Genomic DNA, 18,421 nt, shown 5'->3' on the forward strand with positions numbered 1-18,421 from the left:
TTTTACCAACTTTGGTTGACGTTTATGGGAAATTTTATGGTATCTACTCGTATGTGATACCTACATTTACAAATGTGACAACATATTTATAGTCAAAGTGGTAATGCTGAGTCGTATTGTTTGTAATCTTGTTCTAATAATTATAATTACAAAATGTACAACCATTTTACAACTTTTTGAACAAATTGTTCTCATAGTTGTAATTTTGTTTAACTTCATGTAAATAGTGTAAATAAATTTGGTAAATTTGTTCTCAATGTTATAATTTGATTCATAACATTATAACTTTTGTTCAAGTACGTACATGTAAAATAAAAGTAAGATATATGTCCCATACCATAGCTTGTCTCAAGGTTTATATCATCAAATGATATTTCATATACTACAACTACTATAGAGCAAAAACAAGTTAATTGTTAAACACAAAAACTCATTGGATCCTTATCTTAGAATCTTGGTTCCGCCCCTGAATAGAGTTGATGATTATCTTATGCATTATGTTTGATAAATATTGAATTGCAACCTATTCATATGGAGAGAAGACTGAGATCGATTAAATTGAAATATAAAACTCAAATAACCAAAATCCAAAAAGTTACAACAATAATAATGTCTCACAACCACTTCCACAGTTCCGTAAATCTAAGCAAACAATCCTCTTGAAAGAAAAAAATACAAACAATTTTAGATTTGATGTAGAAGAAAAGAAAAACAAACAATCTAAGAAATAGATCAATCAAATTAACGTAGTAATTGCACATGCGAAACCTCAACGAGATCGTCGAGAAGTTCTATCTTTTAGTCCTCATGCAAATCCTTCAGTCGTCGGAGCCAAAGAGACCACCTTCGCCAAAGATATCACCAAGATCTCCATCCTCTTCCTCTTCATCTTCAACCTTCTCTTCCTTCTTCTGCTCGGCTGAAGCAATATCAGCAGCACCTGCATTACCGGCTGCGGGTGCGACACCAGCAACTGCGCCGCCAGAAGAAACAACAGATGCCAACTTTTCTCTCCCGGAGGCAACTACTTCGTTGATATCTTTATATTTCATTTGGGACAACAGCAACTCGATCCTATCATTATCGGCTTCGGCTCCGACAGACCCGAGAATCTTCTTCACATCACCAGCAGTGGGACTGGTGTTCCCTCCCAGAATAGCCAGCATATAAGCAGCAATCACCTTCATATCTTCTAATTAGCAATGGGGCTTCTTCAACAGGGGGATTAGGGCAAATTAAGTTGGGGATTATTGTAAGGGCGGGGTGGTTTATATAGAGTTTGAGAAACGTGGAGACCGAGTTATATATGGAAAAGGAATCCTAATGCTTTATGGAAATTCAAGTGGTGATTATGGTAGGTCTGTACTTCTTATGGTATCTTAAGGTACTATGTGGGATTCAAGGTAACCGGGTGCTACAAGGAAATACCATAAGATTTTGTTCTATTCCTATAAGGAGTAGAATTAGATAGGCTTTGACCAAAGAAAAGAATTTTATAGGTTACATCTTTTAGCATGGTCTAGACTATTATATCCTCTGTCAATTAACACACAACATTATAACTTTGCTCCCAATTAAGGAGTAAGAGAGGCGAGAAATTTTGCACTTGAGCAATTGAGTCGTCCCCCGTCTGCGTTGAATAGCGAGAGCTTAAGGAGTCGCCCCAATTTTGGGGCCGCTATGTAACACGGTGTGGAGAGGATACTGAGCTTCCGGAAGCTCATTAAATTGATTCCATGATTCTCCCAAACATAGGACTTGTCTTATTTTCTTATGTTAGTTCAGTTCAATCCAAACCCATGTACCAAACGTGCACTTAGCGTACCAAAGTGAATTGTTTTAGAGCTTGCTATACAGAGATTCAGTGCATGTTTGGTACCCAGTACTGGGTTAGACCTCCTTAATTCTTAAGACTATCCTGGACTAGTGTGGACTGCCTTAAATTGTACTAATACTGGGTCACGTTTGGTGTTGCATGGGATTAGGAAAAAAAAGTTCTAAATTAGAGATGTCTCATGTTTGGTGATGCATTGGACTGGACTACTCTAACATAACAATCTAACATCTAACAATCTTGTTATTGAAATTTTGACATGAAATCCAAAAAAAAAAAAAAAAAAGTAGTGATCAAGCATACATCTTTATCAAATGAGTAATATTAAGCAAAGGAAACATAGAAACAAGTATGAGAGCATGGCATCTGACCTCATCCCCTTTTCGTTGAAGCTGCAAAAGCTCTTGACAGTATGAAAGGCACTCGGCATGGTACATAGCAGCTAACTCTTTGATCAAGGACTTTCTTCTAATAATGCCAATCACTTCAAAGAAAAACAGACAAAGGTTAGAGTCATGAAAATGTTCATTGTATGTCGCACAAAATCTTCTCTGAAGTAGTTACTGGGAAATATCATTAATTGGGTTTGAAGACTAAAGTTTCAAATCAGTTTGCATACCGCGTGTTCCATCCTTTATATCAAACCCTATTATATTTGAGAATCAAATTACAGTGATATAGATGTAGCCATAAAATTTAAAATTAGTTAATGTAAACAAAAAGATGTCCATCTTCTGCTTCCTATCTCACATAGACATTACCTTTAGCCACAATGCTATTTAGATTATGATGAATGCAATCTAGAGCCTAAGACAAAATTCGAAAGGAGACGATACAATTATTCACCTATCCCAAGTCTCATTTATCTTTTTAACCATTGGATTTTCACAATGTGAAAAATCTCCTATAGAAAGTCAAGTCCTTGATACACCCACAAGACATCAGACCCCAAATCCTATCTCAATTGTGAAAAATTTCACATCTTTCAACAAATCCAGAAACGAAAACACAGTCAAAGCCGTAAATGAGAGAGAGAGAGAGAGAGAGAGAGAGTTACTTCGGCTGGGATCGAATGGAGGATCAGGAACGGGAGGATCATCGGTTTGAGTGGAGGGTGGTGGCTCATCAGAAGGAAGAGCTTCTTCTTCTTCTTGATCTGTGTCTGCTTCTGCTTCTGGTTCAGATTCTCCTTCTCCTTCTTCTTCTTCTTCTTCGTCTTCTTCTTCTTGCTGGGATGATTCTTCTTCTTCTTCTTCTTGTTGCTGGGTGCTTCGGGGTGTAACAGAGAGGAGGTGAAGAAGAAGAGAGAAGAGTTGTGGAGGAAGCGATGCGAACTGAGAGAGGTTAGTGAAGTCTTAGCCAAGGGCCTCTCATCGGAGTACCCACGCTAACACCGGCTAAGGAGGCCAAATCAGAAAACAGGTCCAAATTAAACCCGTTAATATTAGTACCGAGAAAACATGAGATTAATCTTGTTTCACTCCTTATTTAACCTCCTTAAGTAATACCGGGTTCCTAACGTACCCTCATAGTCTTCTCATAGTCTTATTTGAGGTACCATTTGCAAAATTTTCCATTAGTTAATTAATATGTCATGTACTTGACTCCAATATGGACGGTTTTTATAATTCATGTAGGCCTTGAAAAATGCCAGGAATTATCGCACTTCCAATTTACTTCCAAATATCATAGATCCAGACCAACAAGTGCGGTGTTAGAAATAACTTTGTACTAAGAGAAAAGGTTAAATTTTGTTCCATCCAAGCTTTTCCTGTCTTTCAAAATCTAGGAGCATCCCGGAAAGAACCTCACACAGAATGCGATAAAATCTAATACAGTAATACTTAAAGAGAAAATAAACAATAGTAGTGAAATTATAGGAATCCTGATTCTTGATAAACAAAATTTCTCCAACAGAAAGCACAAGATAGAACATGATAAAAATATATTGCGCAAAATATCCGGTACCAAAACAGAACCAAATAAACAGAACATCTAAAATGTAAAAATCAACCCTACTTCTCCTTGGAGGCTGTTGCGGCAGCTTGTCCTCTGAGACGACCAGTTCTCCTGGCAGCAATCAGACCAACCTTCTGCCCAGGAGGAGCATCACGCCTGACTGTGCTAGCATGACCAATATGCTGGTGGTTACCTCCTCCATGAGGATGCTCAACAGGATTCATAGCCACACCACGCACCTTAGGCCAGCAGTTCCTCTTCACTCTGAACTTGTGGTAAGCATTACCGGCCTTGAGCATAGGCTTCTCAGTTCTGCCTCCACCTGCAACTTGACCAATCATAGCACGGCACCCACTTGGAACAATCTTCTTGGCACCAGAAGGAAGCTTGATTCTACAAGAATCAATACAAACAAAAAAACAATTAACTACTATGTTTGGAAACATCATATTAATATACAAACAAAGCTAGGATGTTTAAACTCAAAGCACGGTAGATGAGCTCAGATAAGCAGCAAGCATATCACCCAATACAACATGTGACACTATCATCATACAGATCCATCACAACACAAAAGCTTTTTCGATCATCAGCCAGTTGAAAAGTAAGTCCTTATAAGGACCCTAAATTTATATACAGTAACCAACCAAGATCATCCAAGCAGTGATTAACAACCAAGAACATAAAAATTTGATCTTTACTGGCAAGTGTCAACTTGAATTAGATGCAATTAAAATGCTATACAACAAACAACTCATCTAGAAAGCAGATTACTAACTAAACACCAATAACAATGCAAAAGCTTATACATACAGTGAGATTGTGAACTCTACATTCTTTTGACAAAGCCTATAAAATAATTCAGAATCTCACCTTCGAAAAATCTATTCTTTGCTAGTAATTTCTAAAATCAACCAAATAGTGAGATTGTGAACTCTGCGACAGACTTTGAAAATCGCAAAATCTAATATTTAACACTAAAAGTGTGAACGAAATAGAACCGCACCAAATCCAACACATCCACTAGCTACTACACACGAATCTGATGCATCACCATGATCATATAATCGGAAATTATCAAATAACATTCAAACAGACCGAATCAATCCAAGAAAATTTCAATAGAATCAGAAACAAACCTCGAGGTATCATTATCAGGGTTGTGACTGATAACCACAGCATAATCCCCAGACGCCCTAGCTAGGGTTCCGCGGTCCCCAACATGATGCTCCACGTTACACACCACAGCTCCCTCGGGAATAGATCTGATCGGCAGCACATTTCCGACGACCAAATTGGCCTTCTTACCGCAGTAAATAAACTGGCCGGTGTAAATGCCCTCGGCGGCGACGAACAGCTCGTTCTGCTTCTTGTAGCGGAAAGGATGACGGAAGCTGACGCGAGCGAGCGGCGCACCGCGTCCGGGGTCGTGGATGATGTCGGTGACGACGCCCTTGAGGTAGCCGTTGCGCTCGCCGAAGTCGAGGGAGCGGAAGCGGGCGGGGCCTTTGCGGTGGTGGGTGTGGGACTTGAAGACGGAACCCGCACCCTTACGTTGAGCTCTGATGACGCGTCCCATTGGTGGCGGAAGAGCTAGGGTTTTGCTCTCTCTGTAGTGAAAGAGTAACAGGGGGGCGGCACTCTCTGAAAACCTAATGGGTGTGTGGGTTTTATATGTGGCGACGATGAGTTGAGTAAGGGTTATATGGGCCTTGGGTTATCTGGGTTTGAAATGGGCTTTCATGAGCTTGACTGGGACTGATAGCACGTTCAAAGCCCAATTTCTTTTCCCCTGCATGCTTTTTTTTTGTTGGAACAGTTTATTTATTTATTCCTTTTCCCCTATTTATTTTTTGTTGTTTTCTTTTTTCTTTTTCTGTTTTTTTTATAAATAAATAAAATAAAATAATATATACATTTTGAATCTCAGTGTTGCCCTGTTAACGAACCAGATCATTAACGAATCGGATCTACCTAAATCTATACCCGATCCGTTTAACAGATCCAGATTTTTAACTGTGTGTTTGGATGCGGGTGAATTCCTGGGAATTTAATAAAAAATGAGGAATTCCCAATTTCTTTGACTCTTTCCACCGTTTGGATTATTATCTCGTGAAATTTGCAAATTCCACGAGAAAATAATCGTGGAATTTAAGAGCTTGAATTCCTCACAAAATTGACGTCATTTGTCAATTCCCTAAACCCTAATTCATGGAATTGTAATTTTCATGACTTTGAAATTTCTGTGGAAATTGGAATTGTCTCATCCAAACACAACATAATGAATCAACAGATTAAAGTTTCAATCCAAACTTGTTTAAGAGAGCATCTTTAGCAATGCTAGTCATTTTCTAATCAAATTTTAGCTAAAATAGCTAAAAAGTCATTTTGGCTAGTCACTTAGAAATCTCTCTACACCAGTACTCTGTATTTCAACTAAAGTTTGATTTATATTACAGATCAAATAAAGAAAAATTAATTTAAATGTGTTTTAATAATACATAAAATGACTTAAAAGGAATATTTTGAATTAATATAAATTATAGACAGTCTCATCTCGCTAGCTATATTTAGCTAACGAGATAGCTAAAAGTTATAATAGCTAAACTTTGGCTACTATGCTGGAGCTCCTAAAATAGCCAAAAAGTTAAAAATAGAGAGTCTGATAAAGTTGCTTTAAACACCATAGATCCAGTTCTCTCAACAATTGTGGAGACTTCAGACCAATGTCATGGTGTGGATGGTTACTTCAGACCAATTCAGACTTCAGACTTCAGCTTTTAGATCTAACTCTTTTTGCATGCGCCAATATAAGTGACCTAGAATGAAGCCTCATTAGAGCACCAATTAGCTTCATATTTTGTGTATGGTTGCTCATCAGTAGAGCTCATTTAGGCCTCATCATTTGGCTCTTCGGCTCTAGCCCGCCCTAAAACCCGCCCTACCCTCTAGGGCTGAAGCCTTACCAGGCCCTCCATTAGGGCGGGCCGGCCCTAGCCCTTCTCAAATAGGGTAGGGTAAGGGTCAAGCAAATGAAACCCAGCCCGGCCCTAAAAGTCCGCCCTATAGGCCCTAAAGATTTCTTATTTTTTCTATTGTTTTAATATGTGTCTCATATTTTTTAGATATAATACAACTAATCTTCTTTATTTGTAATTGATTTTCTAACTTTATTTATTTGATTTTCTTTTGCTTCATTGAATAACGGTTGTATTTTGATGATTTAGATTTTAGAGAGATAGTTCATGAGATATATGTGTATAACCTCTTTGATTAATATTTATATATAGATGTCCTAAGTTAAGTATAATGTATATGCATGTATGTTAAATATGACTACAAAATATGGTGTATTACATATAAGTAATATAATCATTGAGGATTAAACAAAGTTGTAAGAAAAATAAAAGAAAAAAATGAACTAGCCCATCTCGGCCTTATTTAGCCCTATTTAAAATACCATTAAGGCGTATTCAAGCCTCGGTCCTACCTTACCCGGTCCTAAATTTTGTTGACTTTGACCGAGCCCTACCCGACTTTACCCTAAGCCCTAAATTTTAGGGTAGGGCCGGCCCTAGCCCGGCCCATGATGACCCCTAAGCTCATGTATTGAAATGTTAAACCTTTATTTTTCCTTTCTCTCTAGTTTGCTCTATCAGTTTGTTTTTATTCTTTCTAATTTTTGTGTTGCACTTTATGGTTTTTGCCTTTCTTTAATTAATGACATTTCTGTTTCATAAAGTAAAAAAAAGAGCACGAGTAGCAACTCAACTACTTCCCCAATTCACACAGTTTACCTATTTCTATCATTTTCATATAGAACCAACATAATTTATGTTAAAATCCAAAAACTAGTCTACTCAATTGCCTAATCTAGGCTCTACATGAATCTGCCAATGATCCTAGTCGATTTATGAAAAATACACACAGTCCTCTATCTTTGACATATGATTTTTTATTTTCTTCTTATCCTCCACGATGATCAATATTTGGTGATTACATTTTCCAAATCATTTTAATTGCCTCCAATATTTAACCTGTACCTTGCTAATGCTATGGAAAATTGTTGCAGTGATAGAATGACCTCAATAGAATACCAAAAACAACTGTTGCTAGTAATCAACATATATGGTGATGTTATAAATAAAAGCAGGTCAACAAGTGGTGAACATGAAGAACCTAAGGAATAAATTAAAGGTCTTTTCTCATTTGTTTTAAGCTCTTTGAATGGTTGAATGAGACAAAAGAAGTAAAAGATACGAAATTAAACAGTTAGATGCAGGTTTCTATAACGTACATCTTCATATTTGATATACACTTTTAGAATACAATTTAGATACAAAACGCATTACCAAATTAAAGCTGGTAGAATAGATGTGATTATATGAATGTTACTATGTTAGGTAGACTGCACTTCATGTTATAGCTAGCCATGATGAGACTCATAACAAAAGAGGTGAATATATATGCATGATATTGTTGTGGACATGACAAACCTTCTCTACTATTAATTAAGAACACAAATTTTTGGTTTATTTTTGGACAACTCAATATTAATCTACGTCTAAAATATCAATATCTACACCTATTTCTACATAGATAGAACTTGCATGACCATACCTCGTCAGCTGGAAATGACCAGCATCAGTCAAAAGAAGCCACGTGTCAAGTAAAAGAGCTAACAGGGCGGCCTCTATCGATCCTTTCCTAAATTCTAGTCTCTTCCAAACTCGATTCCGATTCGAGACAAGTTCGATCTCTATTTGCTCCCAACTTCCTTCACTCTTTCTTCTTTTCTAAATCGTCGTTGTTATTGTGATGCCAATTTTAGCTCTTAGTTTTATTTCGATGGCTCTTTCTCTCTTAAGGTTTTTGAGAGCGATTCTTTGTTCTTCTTAGATTTGATCATAAAAAAATAAAAAATAAAAAGACTGAGAATGTGGGATGTGCATTTGGCTTGATTATGGTGAAATTCTGGAAAGTGGAGAGTGGCGAGTAGCTTACTGCATCTTTCTTCTTCGATGGCTCTCTCTCTGGAAAACTTCCGTTAGTTCCCCGTTAGCTCTTTCAACATGCATAAAACATCTTTGATGAAAAAAAGACACGTGGCTTCTTTTGATTGGTGTTGGTCATTTCTAGCTGACCAGGTATGGTCACGCAAGTTCTATCCTTTCTACATAGCACTAAAAAATTCCTATTGTCCATGTGTAAGTTATGTAAAATTCTGAAAACGCTCCCATTTCGCTTCTTGATTGAACCTAAAAAGGCAATAAGGAGTGTAGATTATCAAATGAAGAGTGCAAATTTCACTCTCCTATTTTAACTTGTATTTCGGCTATTTCCTAATACTAAAATATAAAATATTGTAGTTTAGTACGTGAAGAAATGGTCTATCTAGCAGGTGTCAGAAAATGTAACATTTGTTGTTGTTATTACTTATTACTCGAATCAACCCTCTATACGTAAATATCAAATTTGCATTTGATAATGAGTAAGGAGTAACTAAGAGATGAAAGCCTTATTTGTGCATTTGGTCACAGTCCCTAACAGTAATTATGTGTAGATGGACACTATTAGAAGATGTTCGTCCAACTAGGCAACAAAAATGATCTAATACTCAATGGTTTTTATTTTTTATTTTTATAAAAAAGGTTTTCTAATTAACCCACACATCATTACATATGTCAGTGAGGTTTGAACTTATAACTCAAAATTGTTAGTTAAGCTACTTAACCAACCAGGCCATGACTTATCGATAAATTGATACTCAATGATCATCTTCCCTAATACTAAACTAAACCATCAAAATCCATGTTCTTATTGTTGACCCTACATGGAATCAAACTAATAAATCTATAAATGAAATCTTATAATTTTATTAACGTCTGTCGTGTTATGATATCGTTTCTAGTTTTACATTCTAAAAAATTGAATGCTTGCCTTCAACGGTGACGAGAAAACCCAAAATTGTGTTTCTCAATCATTTTTGTTTTGAAGTAAAAAAGTCATTGGACAACCATAGTTTCTGAACAGCCCACCAACCCAAGATCTCTGGGCTAAAACAAAAAAAATACCACAACTCCTTTTTTAACTCTCTCTAGCCTTCGTCTAGGGTTAGGGTTTCTGAAATAGTTGTGCGGCGAGTCTCTCCTTTTCAATGGCAGCGACAATGGCTTTCATGATTGCTAGCTTGATTTCCAAACTTTCTCTTCGTCAGGAGGATGAACTTATTGATCTTGGGTTTCTGGGAAAGGGTTTCATCGCGCCAAGATTCTACTTAGTTGGCAAACTGAATTCTATCCGTATTGTGCAATTCGATTCTTTTCGAAGCGCAGTATGTGCTATGTGGAGGTTGTTCGTCCCAGTTGAGGTGCAACAACGGGGTGATTGATTCCTCTTTACTTTCAACAATGAACATGATCTTCTTTGCGTGAAGAAAGGTGACCCTTAGAGTTATCATAGGGAGTTGATTTTGTTGAACGATTACAATGATTTTTCGGACATCATGACGGTGTTGCTTGACTTTTTCTGGATTTAGGTCAAGATCAGAGACCTGTCGGCGGCTCTCATCACTAACGCTACTATGTGGTTGGTGGGAGAGATGATTGGAACAGTGCTTCAAGTGGATCGGGAGAGATTGTAGAGTGGTACGGCTTGAGTGCGCATCACACTTCTACTGCATAACCCTGTGCGTCTAGACATACGACTTAGTGTTTCTCCGAAGGATGTGATCAATGTGCAATACAAGTATGAGCGCGTTGTTGGCCGTTGCAGGGACTGTATGATGTTGAATCATAGCGGGCAAGCTTGCCCTAGAACCCTAGAGACTGCAACAGATCCAAGTGGGCAGATTAGAGTTGTGATGGCTATTGCGGCACCCTCCGATCATGTTTAGGGTTTGTTCACAACCTACTCTAGTGGTCCTAGATCGCTTTGCCTTGTTTAAGGAGAAATGACCAGTGCAGATTAGGGAGGTTCCTCCCTTCCCTTCTCTTGCTAGGGTTGCTGGTGTTCGGCGTGGTAGAGAAGAAGATGAAGCTGAGAATGGAAAAAGGGCGAAACACTCTTTGGCTATAGTGCCCTTAGCACTGAATCCTGAAGAGTTAGGCTATTCGATGGCTGTTGGAGGTGATTTAGGAATCACAAAGACATGGAAATCTCTGAAGAAAAGAGGCAGACCTCGGGGCAGTAGAAACAAAAAGCAACTATTTAAGGGAGAGACTTTGACACCCATGGTAGCTCCTGACATACCGGAAGCCCCTTCTGCTGATGAGACTGGTGGCAAGTAGTCCCCATGTGGCCATGTCAAACTGGGACAAACCCCTACATCTTTGAATCGAAGAGCATACCCCCCTTTTTTGTTGGAAAGGTACACCGAAATGGTCTCTAGTCCTTGATGCTTAAAGCTGGGGTACTTTGGTTTAGTGATGTAGGTTATATGTTTTCTAGGCTTCAATAAGTCACTTGAACATTAGTCTTTTGAGTAGTAGTTTTGTAGTTTTTCTTTTTTGACTTGTAGACATTAATTTGGACATCGTCTTGTATATAGAGTTGTCCTCAGACATTCTCCTAACTTGACCTAATACGGTTGTAAGACTGAAATCAATGGAAATTTTCCAATTAACCCCCTAAAAAAAAAAAAAAAAAAAAAAATAATTCTATGGGCTTGTGTTTCCAAATTTGGCTGCTTCAATACTTGTAGTACAATGTTTTTATGGACAGCTCACCAACCCAAACGGCCTCAAAAGCTCACTTTATTTGCAGGAATATTAAGCAAGACAGAGTTGCATAGGGGCCATGGCTGCCACCAGTTTCATAGCAGCGTCACTTCTCAGAAGGGCAACTCTGCCTCTGGGTTCTGCTCTCTCGCATCCTCTCAAAACCAACAACCTCTCTCACCACACCACCCTCCTCACACCTCCTCTCACTCCTCGTTTGACTTCTTCAGGTGCGAACTTGCCTTTTCATACTTGATTCTAAAACAATGCGCATTCCACTCATTGCCTTTGTAATTTTGATTACCCATTTTGCTGAATAATGATTTGGTTATGGAATTAGAAGATAAAGAAGACAAAGAACAATACTTTAGCTTCAAGTTTGATGCTTTCATAAATTTTGATTACGGGATTTGGTTGTGTAATCTAATATTACGTTTCTCAATGATACAGCTTCAGGATTATGCCATTTGGCACAAGCTGTAAAGGGTGATGTTGCCGAGTTACTTAAAAGTGTTGGAGACAAAACTGTTATTGAAGAAGTGAAGCGTATTCTTGAGATGGTACTTATATTACCTTCTTTGAAATCTAGCTGCTAGCTATAGTTTCTTATCAAGACCATAATTTGTTTCTTAATCTTACCTCGTTTAGGGGAGAAGTAATGAAGTTTAGATTTTCGGACATTTCCAAATAGGAGTACAGCATGTTTGGTTATTTTTAAATTGAAAGATGGGTGATTGCGCAATGTAGTTATGCTGTATTTGGGAAATGAAGATGGAAGTATGCTTGTTTCTGGTATATCCATGTTTGTTAAATTTGTTTTTACTGTAGGCTAGACGTGCATCATCAAGAAGAGAAGTTCTCCATACGAACTTTCTCACCCCTCCGGTGATAAAGGAGTCAATGCTAGCATTGATGAAGCTAGCTGATTTGAAAGCAGTTTCTCAGGGTGGATACCCGCAGGTTGAGATGAATAGATTCTGCTGTATTTCATGTGGTTCCATATCATAGACATTTCCATTAATGGATGTAGTTTTTTGCTTCTTAAATTGTCTAGGCTGAGCGTTGCCGGATTTCTGTTGGACATCCAGAAGTATTGACAAGTGATCCTGATATTATTGCAGCATTGAGGTAAGTGTATCTCTACCATTTTCATATCGAAGAAGCAACCATGTTTAACAATGTGGAACCTTTTCTTATGTCTTCTTTGATGGTTAATTCTCTCAGTATCACAGGAAACTTTGGGTTCCAACCTTGTTCTCATGGAGACTTCCTAGGAACGATTCTTGGTACAGGGATTGCTAGGGAGAAGGTTGGAGATGTCATCTTACAGGTATCATGCATATTCTTATTCTAGTAGCTGCTAGTGCTATGGTGCTGTTTGAATTCTTTTAGACGAGGTTACTAATTGAAGACTGCCAATCTCAAATATAACTTCAATGCGAAGAAGTTATAACTTTTGTATCTCATTTTCAATGCGATGTTCAGACCTTATAAATCAGTTGAAAAATAAACTGTACTTTTCTGTCTTCGTCTCTCCGACACTTACCACTTGGTTAATTCTTCCAAGAACAACAGAGTTTATATAAATAAACACATGTCAAGTTGGCCTGGAGTCTTATGTAGAATTGGCAAGATAGGACTTTCCTGTATACAGGTCTGAAAACACCAACACATAGTGTATGATGCTCCTATTAACCTTTCATAACAGGGTTTGGTGTGTTCGGAGTGTGCATAGAGAGAGGTGTTTATTGAAATATCATCCAGTGATACCAGTCTTTTAGAGTTATTAATTGGAGTACCATTATGCTGATTGAGCCTTTTCTGCTTCCAACTTATTTTCTACCCATGCTTGATTTCTTATCACAAGTGTAGACATAGATTTTCAGTGGAAGGGCATACAGTGGGCTATGGCCCAGTTGGGTCAGTGTTTATAATTAATTTTTCAATTTCTTAGTTTCTTTTGCTGCCAGGGGGAGAAGGGTGCTCAAGTCATTATTGTTCCAGAACTCATTGACTTTCTTATGACATCACTTGACAAGGTATATTGAGTCGATTTCTCCCGTGATACATTTTATGTTCCTTTTCGGCATCAATGAAAGGGTTAGCTGCCAGTTTTTCTGTTTGCACTCTATATAATCCTATGGTGATATAAAACTATCTCTGGTGCAAATATGTTTATTTGAATAAGTTACATTTTGCTTGTTGCTGAATAGCAGCAACACGAGAGAACTATTTTATGGCATTTCTTATACTTCCAGTGGTCATTGCAAATGTTCGTTGGGAGATAAAGAAAAGCTATAACCATTGGACAAACTTAACAAGAGAATGGTACAACAACAGTTAGCATTAAAAGAGATGCACTTTTGTTTCTTAGGTCAAGAGCATTGTGATTGACATAATTTAGCAAATGCATTTCATGTTTGTAAAGAAATTTTTTCTCTTGCAGGTTGGTAATGTTCCAGTATCTGTTACTAAGATACCATTGATCTCCATTGATTACGAACCACCAAGGTTTGAAATTATCATTTTGTTGTTATCCTTTCTTCATTCTGTGTAGTACTGAACTACTGATGCTCTAGCATCTGTTAGTAACATACGTATGTTTCTCTGTGCAGTACTAAGTCGTTCAAAACTATAGAAGCATCAGCGAGGATTGATGCTATAGCTAGTGCAGGATTTAAAATTTCACGGTCGAAGCTAGTTGACCTGATCCGGTACAGCCTTTTATTGTCATACTAATCTATCCCTTGTTTTGATTATGTTTGTTTCAGTTCGTTAATCATGTGATGTTGATGACTGCATAGTTTGATGGTGATTCAATAAACATGCATGCTTAGAAAGTTTATATTGCCTATGTGATTGGCTAATACCTTGTTATTCTTCTCCAAGTCTAGCACTTTTCACTAGAACTCTTTTGGTTACATAGCTGCATTACAGTCTGTTATTTGTTTCACATAACATGAATATAGCCTCCTAGAATGTCTTGTGGGAATGCTCTATTAAAATTCACTAAACCGTCGAACATTTTGACGCACAGAGGTATTTCTCACCTTTAAATTTTTTTAGAGAAAGTTGTAGGCCATAGTTCTGGTAATAAAACCAGTCCGTGCCTGTATATGGTAAGTCAGAACAAAGATAAAAAACCATTAAATCCAGGATTATAACAGTCCCTCATTCAAATAAATATGCTTTGCAAGTGTTTTATTACTTACATCAGTAAAAGCTTAACATCTTGGGTTTTTCTTTTATTTATGTTATTGCTTTAAATACCTTACTCCAAATCTGATCACTTCTCATGTGCATACTTCATTTTTATAATCTGATTCAAACATATGGCCTAATGAGTTTTGAAAAGTGAGAAAGATGACATTACAACTACCTTACTCCAAATCTGATCACTTCTCATGTGCATACTTCATTTTTATAATCTGATTCAAACATATGGCCTAATGAGTTTTGAAAAGTGAGAAAGATGACATTACAACTCTTTCTCCTTTGTACAGTGATGGGGATGTGCGCCTCAATTGGACCCCTGTTACTAAAAATGGAGCTACACTGAAGGCTGGTGATATTGTATCTGTAAGAGGAAAAGGAAGACTGAAGGTGAGTTTTAGATACTATAAAAAAACATTATTTTCTTAAAGGACTCTTCAGCTATAACACTTCACCTTGTTATTGGATATGGATACTTCTTGGTTAGTTCATGATATACCAGTATTCTGTAACACGTATGGATTGGAAAATCCTGTCTTTATGGGTTTCCCTCCATATTGTCAATTGTCATACTCAAGTCAGTATGACACTACACTGGTGAGGGTACACTGCACAAGGGTACCACTTCCATGAATAATTTTTTTTTTTTTAAAAAAGACAAATTTAACACTTGCTAGCTCCTACTGATATTTGGTAGTTTGATACACATGATAGTCTCCATATAACTCGGAGACGTTTTTGTCATTGTATTCACTATATTGATCGAAGTATCTTTAATCTTTTTATTGGAGGTACAGCATAACAGTTTGCATGCTTTCTTATTGGTCATACAGTGTGAGAGTCTTATACATTTCAAGTTACAATGACATATGTAGCATCTGCACTCATGTTTCCCTACTCTAAATATGTCTTCAACCTGGCATTTCTGATGTTTTATTTTGATTTGTTTCAGATAGGAGAAATTAACACTACACGGAAGGGGAAGTTTGCAATAGAGCTCATTCGTTATTTGTAAGTTTTAAAACGGGTATTGACGGAACATTTCCATTCTTGGATTTTTAGGTCAAATATGGGAGCTAACTTAAAAGCCAGAGGCCTCTTCTAAAGATAAAGAATAAACATGTCTTTGTATTGAAATTTGGGTTTATTTGGAAGTTCAAAGATGTACATAGTTTTACTCCTCTAAAAGTAATATAATACATTCTTCGTTGTAGTATTCATGTTCAACACTTCCACAATGTTATGAACATGTTGATATTGATAACAGGATAATCAAACTTAATATGGGAGCCGAGTCTGTGTCTATTATGAATTTTTGGTCAGGATTACAGGGACATGAAACCGGACCAGAACAGTCGGACAAGGAAGTACCCGGTGCCCACCGGTATCCCCACACTGGGGAGTCCATGCACTTACAAAAACGTAGGCTGCTCAGATCAATAGTCTTCTGCTCTTGTCGTCTTTACTCACATCGCCACACTTTCTGGTACACCACTTGACTGATCATCCGACTTTGTCCTCACAAGTTTTCTTCTTCCTTGGTGGCATGGTGTCGCTCTTTTATTGAACACAATCTATTGTTTTCTCCCTAGCCGCCTGCTAGGTTTTTGAAATCAAACATATATATCTATGGAGCTATTGCCACAAATGGGATCGTAAGATTGTTCTTCTCCGGCGTACTTTATCCGTCGACCGGGGGAGTTTTGGCGCTCGTTTCTTCCTAGTTTTCCAACTTCTTGATTGTTAGTTGCGGTGATGGTGGAGGTGTGAGAGAATATGATTTCGGTTTCTACTAGGAGTATTTATGGTACAATTGATACTCGGAGGTGGTGGCTCTCAGGATCTCTTGCGGTTCAACCTCTCGGTGGTGAAGGCGTAAATTGGTCTGCTTTCTTCTGCTGGTTCGATGGGAGGCGTCGATATGGTGATAGTGAAGCGGGGAGATTGATTGTGTGACTGCCGGTGTCCCTTTTTGTCGTTCCTTACAGAGCGACTAAGGTTGAGATACAAGCTAGTTAGGGCACCTTATTGATTGCATTTTGTGTTGCAATCTTTACTTAGAACCTTTTTGGGATGGGAGGAGAGTTGATTTCCAGTCTAATGATCAACGCAGAGAATTCTCTAATTGCATAATGTACGTGTTACGTGATGAACTTAGCAGCGGTACAAGCTTGATCTTTTTAGTTTACTAGGTGTACACCAATTGTGGTCTCTAGACAACCAGATTATTTTTATCTGGAATTTAGGTAGTATGACTTAGTTTCCTATGCCTAAGGCTCTTCTTGAGCTCAAGTGTTATCAATGAGGGTAGGTCATGGTGCTTGTAAGTTTCTACTATAACTTAAAGGCGACATATGATTTAAATGTTTCCTAGCTATTGGTGAGCGTAAAACTATTTATTCAACAACGTACAAAAAACATCGATTAAGGAAATGTGTTATTGTTTGTTAAATATTCTCTAGTTGACACCTTAAAATGCTCATATAGTGTAAATATACACTCCAGAGAAATGGATCGTTGGTTGTTGGCTACCTATTATTCTTAAATATTAATTGGAAGTAATAGGTTTGCAGAATATATCAATGTTTGGCAAGAAAGCAAAGACAACTATTATTCCAAATGAACACAAAAGACTAGGTAAATATAACGTTTTGGTAGCCAGCAGCCCCACGCTAACATGCTGTTATTCTGAAAGCAAGTTCTTAAGAAATAATAACCAGAATGAAGCCTGAAGTCGCAATCAAATTAACTTCATATCTATAATATTACAAGTTTACAACCGTATCATGCCAACAAAGAAGCCACAGAATATCACATCTCAAGCTTTGGTGAACTTCACGAGTCTAACACTAGTTTCAGAAATCGCTGCTACAGTTGCCCAATAATTTGAAGGCGGCAAGTCACTGCTGCTTGATGAAACATTCTTGGCTGCAAGAGTGAGCTCATATATGGTGCTCTTGGGAGGTAAAGAATCTTCTCTACTCCTTCCCGAAACCACGCCCTTAAAAAGTAACGTACTTGCAACATAACCGCCAGCATTGTTGTTATTGTACTGGTTTACAGCTGCTACTGCCATTTTTCTTGCTACTTCGCTGCTGGGGTTGATAGGCTTCCAATTGAAGGATGTGGACTGACCAGTGGCGACGAGTACGAGAGGAACAAAGAGAACAAGGACCATGAGGAAGCAATGAGAATTCATTTTTCTAAATTTTTTTGATTGACTGTGAATCTGTGATAGAGATGTAGCTTGAATCCCACTTCGGATCGAGCTCGGGTTTATATAGATGGAAGAAAATTCATAATTTCCATTAATAGCTTCTTAACATGCACTTCTGCGTGCTGTTTGACATTTTATTTTTAGTCATCCAGATGTGTAATAGTAAATTAACAATGAATTATAACAAAAAGAAAAAACAGATTCTCTAAATAAGAAAAGAGTAGTTTCGAATTAGAATGTGCATGTTGTATTCATCTAGTTTTTCTTGTTTTGTCTTGGTAAATTGAGTTTGTTATTCCAAGAAGATAGGATAAAACAAGAAAAACTACCGTTAACCAAAAAGTGAGAGAAGGAAGGTAATTTTTGTTTCCAATTTAGAAATTTAATTGTTTTCTTTAATTCGAGCGCAGATGCAGACAGTTCATACCTTTCTTAAATAGACTAACAAAGAATCAGCTTCTTGATTTGAAATCAAAAACG

General features: G+C 37.5%; 4 protein-coding genes across 4 annotated transcripts; 1 reads left to right on the forward strand and 3 right to left on the reverse strand.

The window, feature by feature from the left end:
* Window positions 1-818: 818 nt before the first annotated feature.
* Window positions 819-1,187, reverse strand: LOC101308172 (60S acidic ribosomal protein P2B-like). Its single transcript, XM_004297873.1, has one exon. The coding sequence runs from the start codon at window positions 1,185-1,187 to the stop codon at window positions 819-821; it is 369 nt and encodes a 122-aa protein (XP_004297921.1).
* A 940-nt stretch (window positions 1,188-2,127) lies between these two features.
* LOC101308459 lies at window positions 2,128-3,411 on the reverse strand. Its single transcript, XM_004297874.1, has 3 exons — window positions 3,393-3,411; window positions 2,892-3,056; window positions 2,128-2,318 (listed from the first exon to the last, which is right to left on the reverse strand). Exons 1-3 carry the CDS (start codon window positions 3,409-3,411, stop codon window positions 2,128-2,130), a joined length of 375 nt encoding a protein of 124 aa, XP_004297922.1.
* A 242-nt stretch (window positions 3,412-3,653) lies between these two features.
* LOC101300811 (60S ribosomal protein L8-3-like) lies at window positions 3,654-5,432 on the reverse strand. Its single transcript, XM_004296463.1, has 2 exons — window positions 4,933-5,432; window positions 3,654-4,186 (listed from the first exon to the last, which is right to left on the reverse strand). The coding sequence occupies exons 1-2, from the start codon at window positions 5,370-5,372 to the stop codon at window positions 3,850-3,852; spliced, it is 777 nt and encodes a 258-aa protein (XP_004296511.1). The 5' UTR covers window positions 5,373-5,432; the 3' UTR covers window positions 3,654-3,849.
* A 6,014-nt stretch (window positions 5,433-11,446) lies between these two features.
* On the forward strand, window positions 11,447-15,937 carry LOC101301096 (putative RNA-binding protein YlmH-like). Its single transcript, XM_004296464.1, has 10 exons — window positions 11,447-11,741; window positions 11,962-12,071; window positions 12,340-12,471; window positions 12,566-12,639; window positions 12,736-12,841; window positions 13,482-13,550; window positions 13,958-14,022; window positions 14,127-14,225; window positions 15,015-15,114; window positions 15,677-15,937. The coding sequence occupies exons 1-10, from the start codon at window positions 11,591-11,593 to the stop codon at window positions 15,737-15,739; spliced, it is 969 nt and encodes a 322-aa protein (XP_004296512.1). The 5' UTR covers window positions 11,447-11,590; the 3' UTR covers window positions 15,740-15,937.
* Window positions 15,938-18,421: the final 2,484 nt, after the last annotated feature.

This window comes from Fragaria vesca, linkage group LG4 (assembly GCF_000184155.1).
Source record: "Fragaria vesca subsp. vesca linkage group LG4, FraVesHawaii_1.0, whole genome shotgun sequence".
Classification (NCBI taxonomy): Eukaryota; Viridiplantae; Streptophyta; class Magnoliopsida; order Rosales; family Rosaceae; genus Fragaria; species Fragaria vesca.

Excerpts from the sequence above, each read along its gene's own strand:
- LOC101308172 (XM_004297873.1), bottom strand. The coding sequence starts at position 1,187 with ATGAAGGTGATTGCTGCTTATATGCTGGCTATTCTGGGAGGGAACACC.
- LOC101308459 (XM_004297874.1), bottom strand. Across the intron at positions 2,319-2,891 it reads TCCATTCGATCCCAGCCGAA|TGATTGGCATTATTAGAAGA; the intron begins GTAACTCTCTCT and ends TTTTCTTTGAAG.
- LOC101300811 (XM_004296463.1), bottom strand. The coding sequence starts at position 5,372 with ATGGGACGCGTCATCAGAGCTCAACGTAAGGGTGCGGGTTCCGTCTTC. Across the intron at positions 4,187-4,932 it reads CCTGATAATGATACCTCGAG|AATCAAGCTTCCTTCTGGTG; the intron begins GTTTGTTTCTGA and ends TGATTCTTGTAG.
- LOC101301096 (XM_004296464.1), top strand. The coding sequence starts at position 11,591 with ATGGCTGCCACCAGTTTCATAGCAGCGTCACTTCTCAGAAGGGCAACT. Across the intron at positions 11,742-11,961 it reads TCCTCGTTTGACTTCTTCAG|CTTCAGGATTATGCCATTTG; the intron begins GTGCGAACTTGC and ends TCAATGATACAG. Across the intron at positions 15,115-15,676 it reads GAGGAAAAGGAAGACTGAAG|ATAGGAGAAATTAACACTAC; the intron begins GTGAGTTTTAGA and ends GATTTGTTTCAG.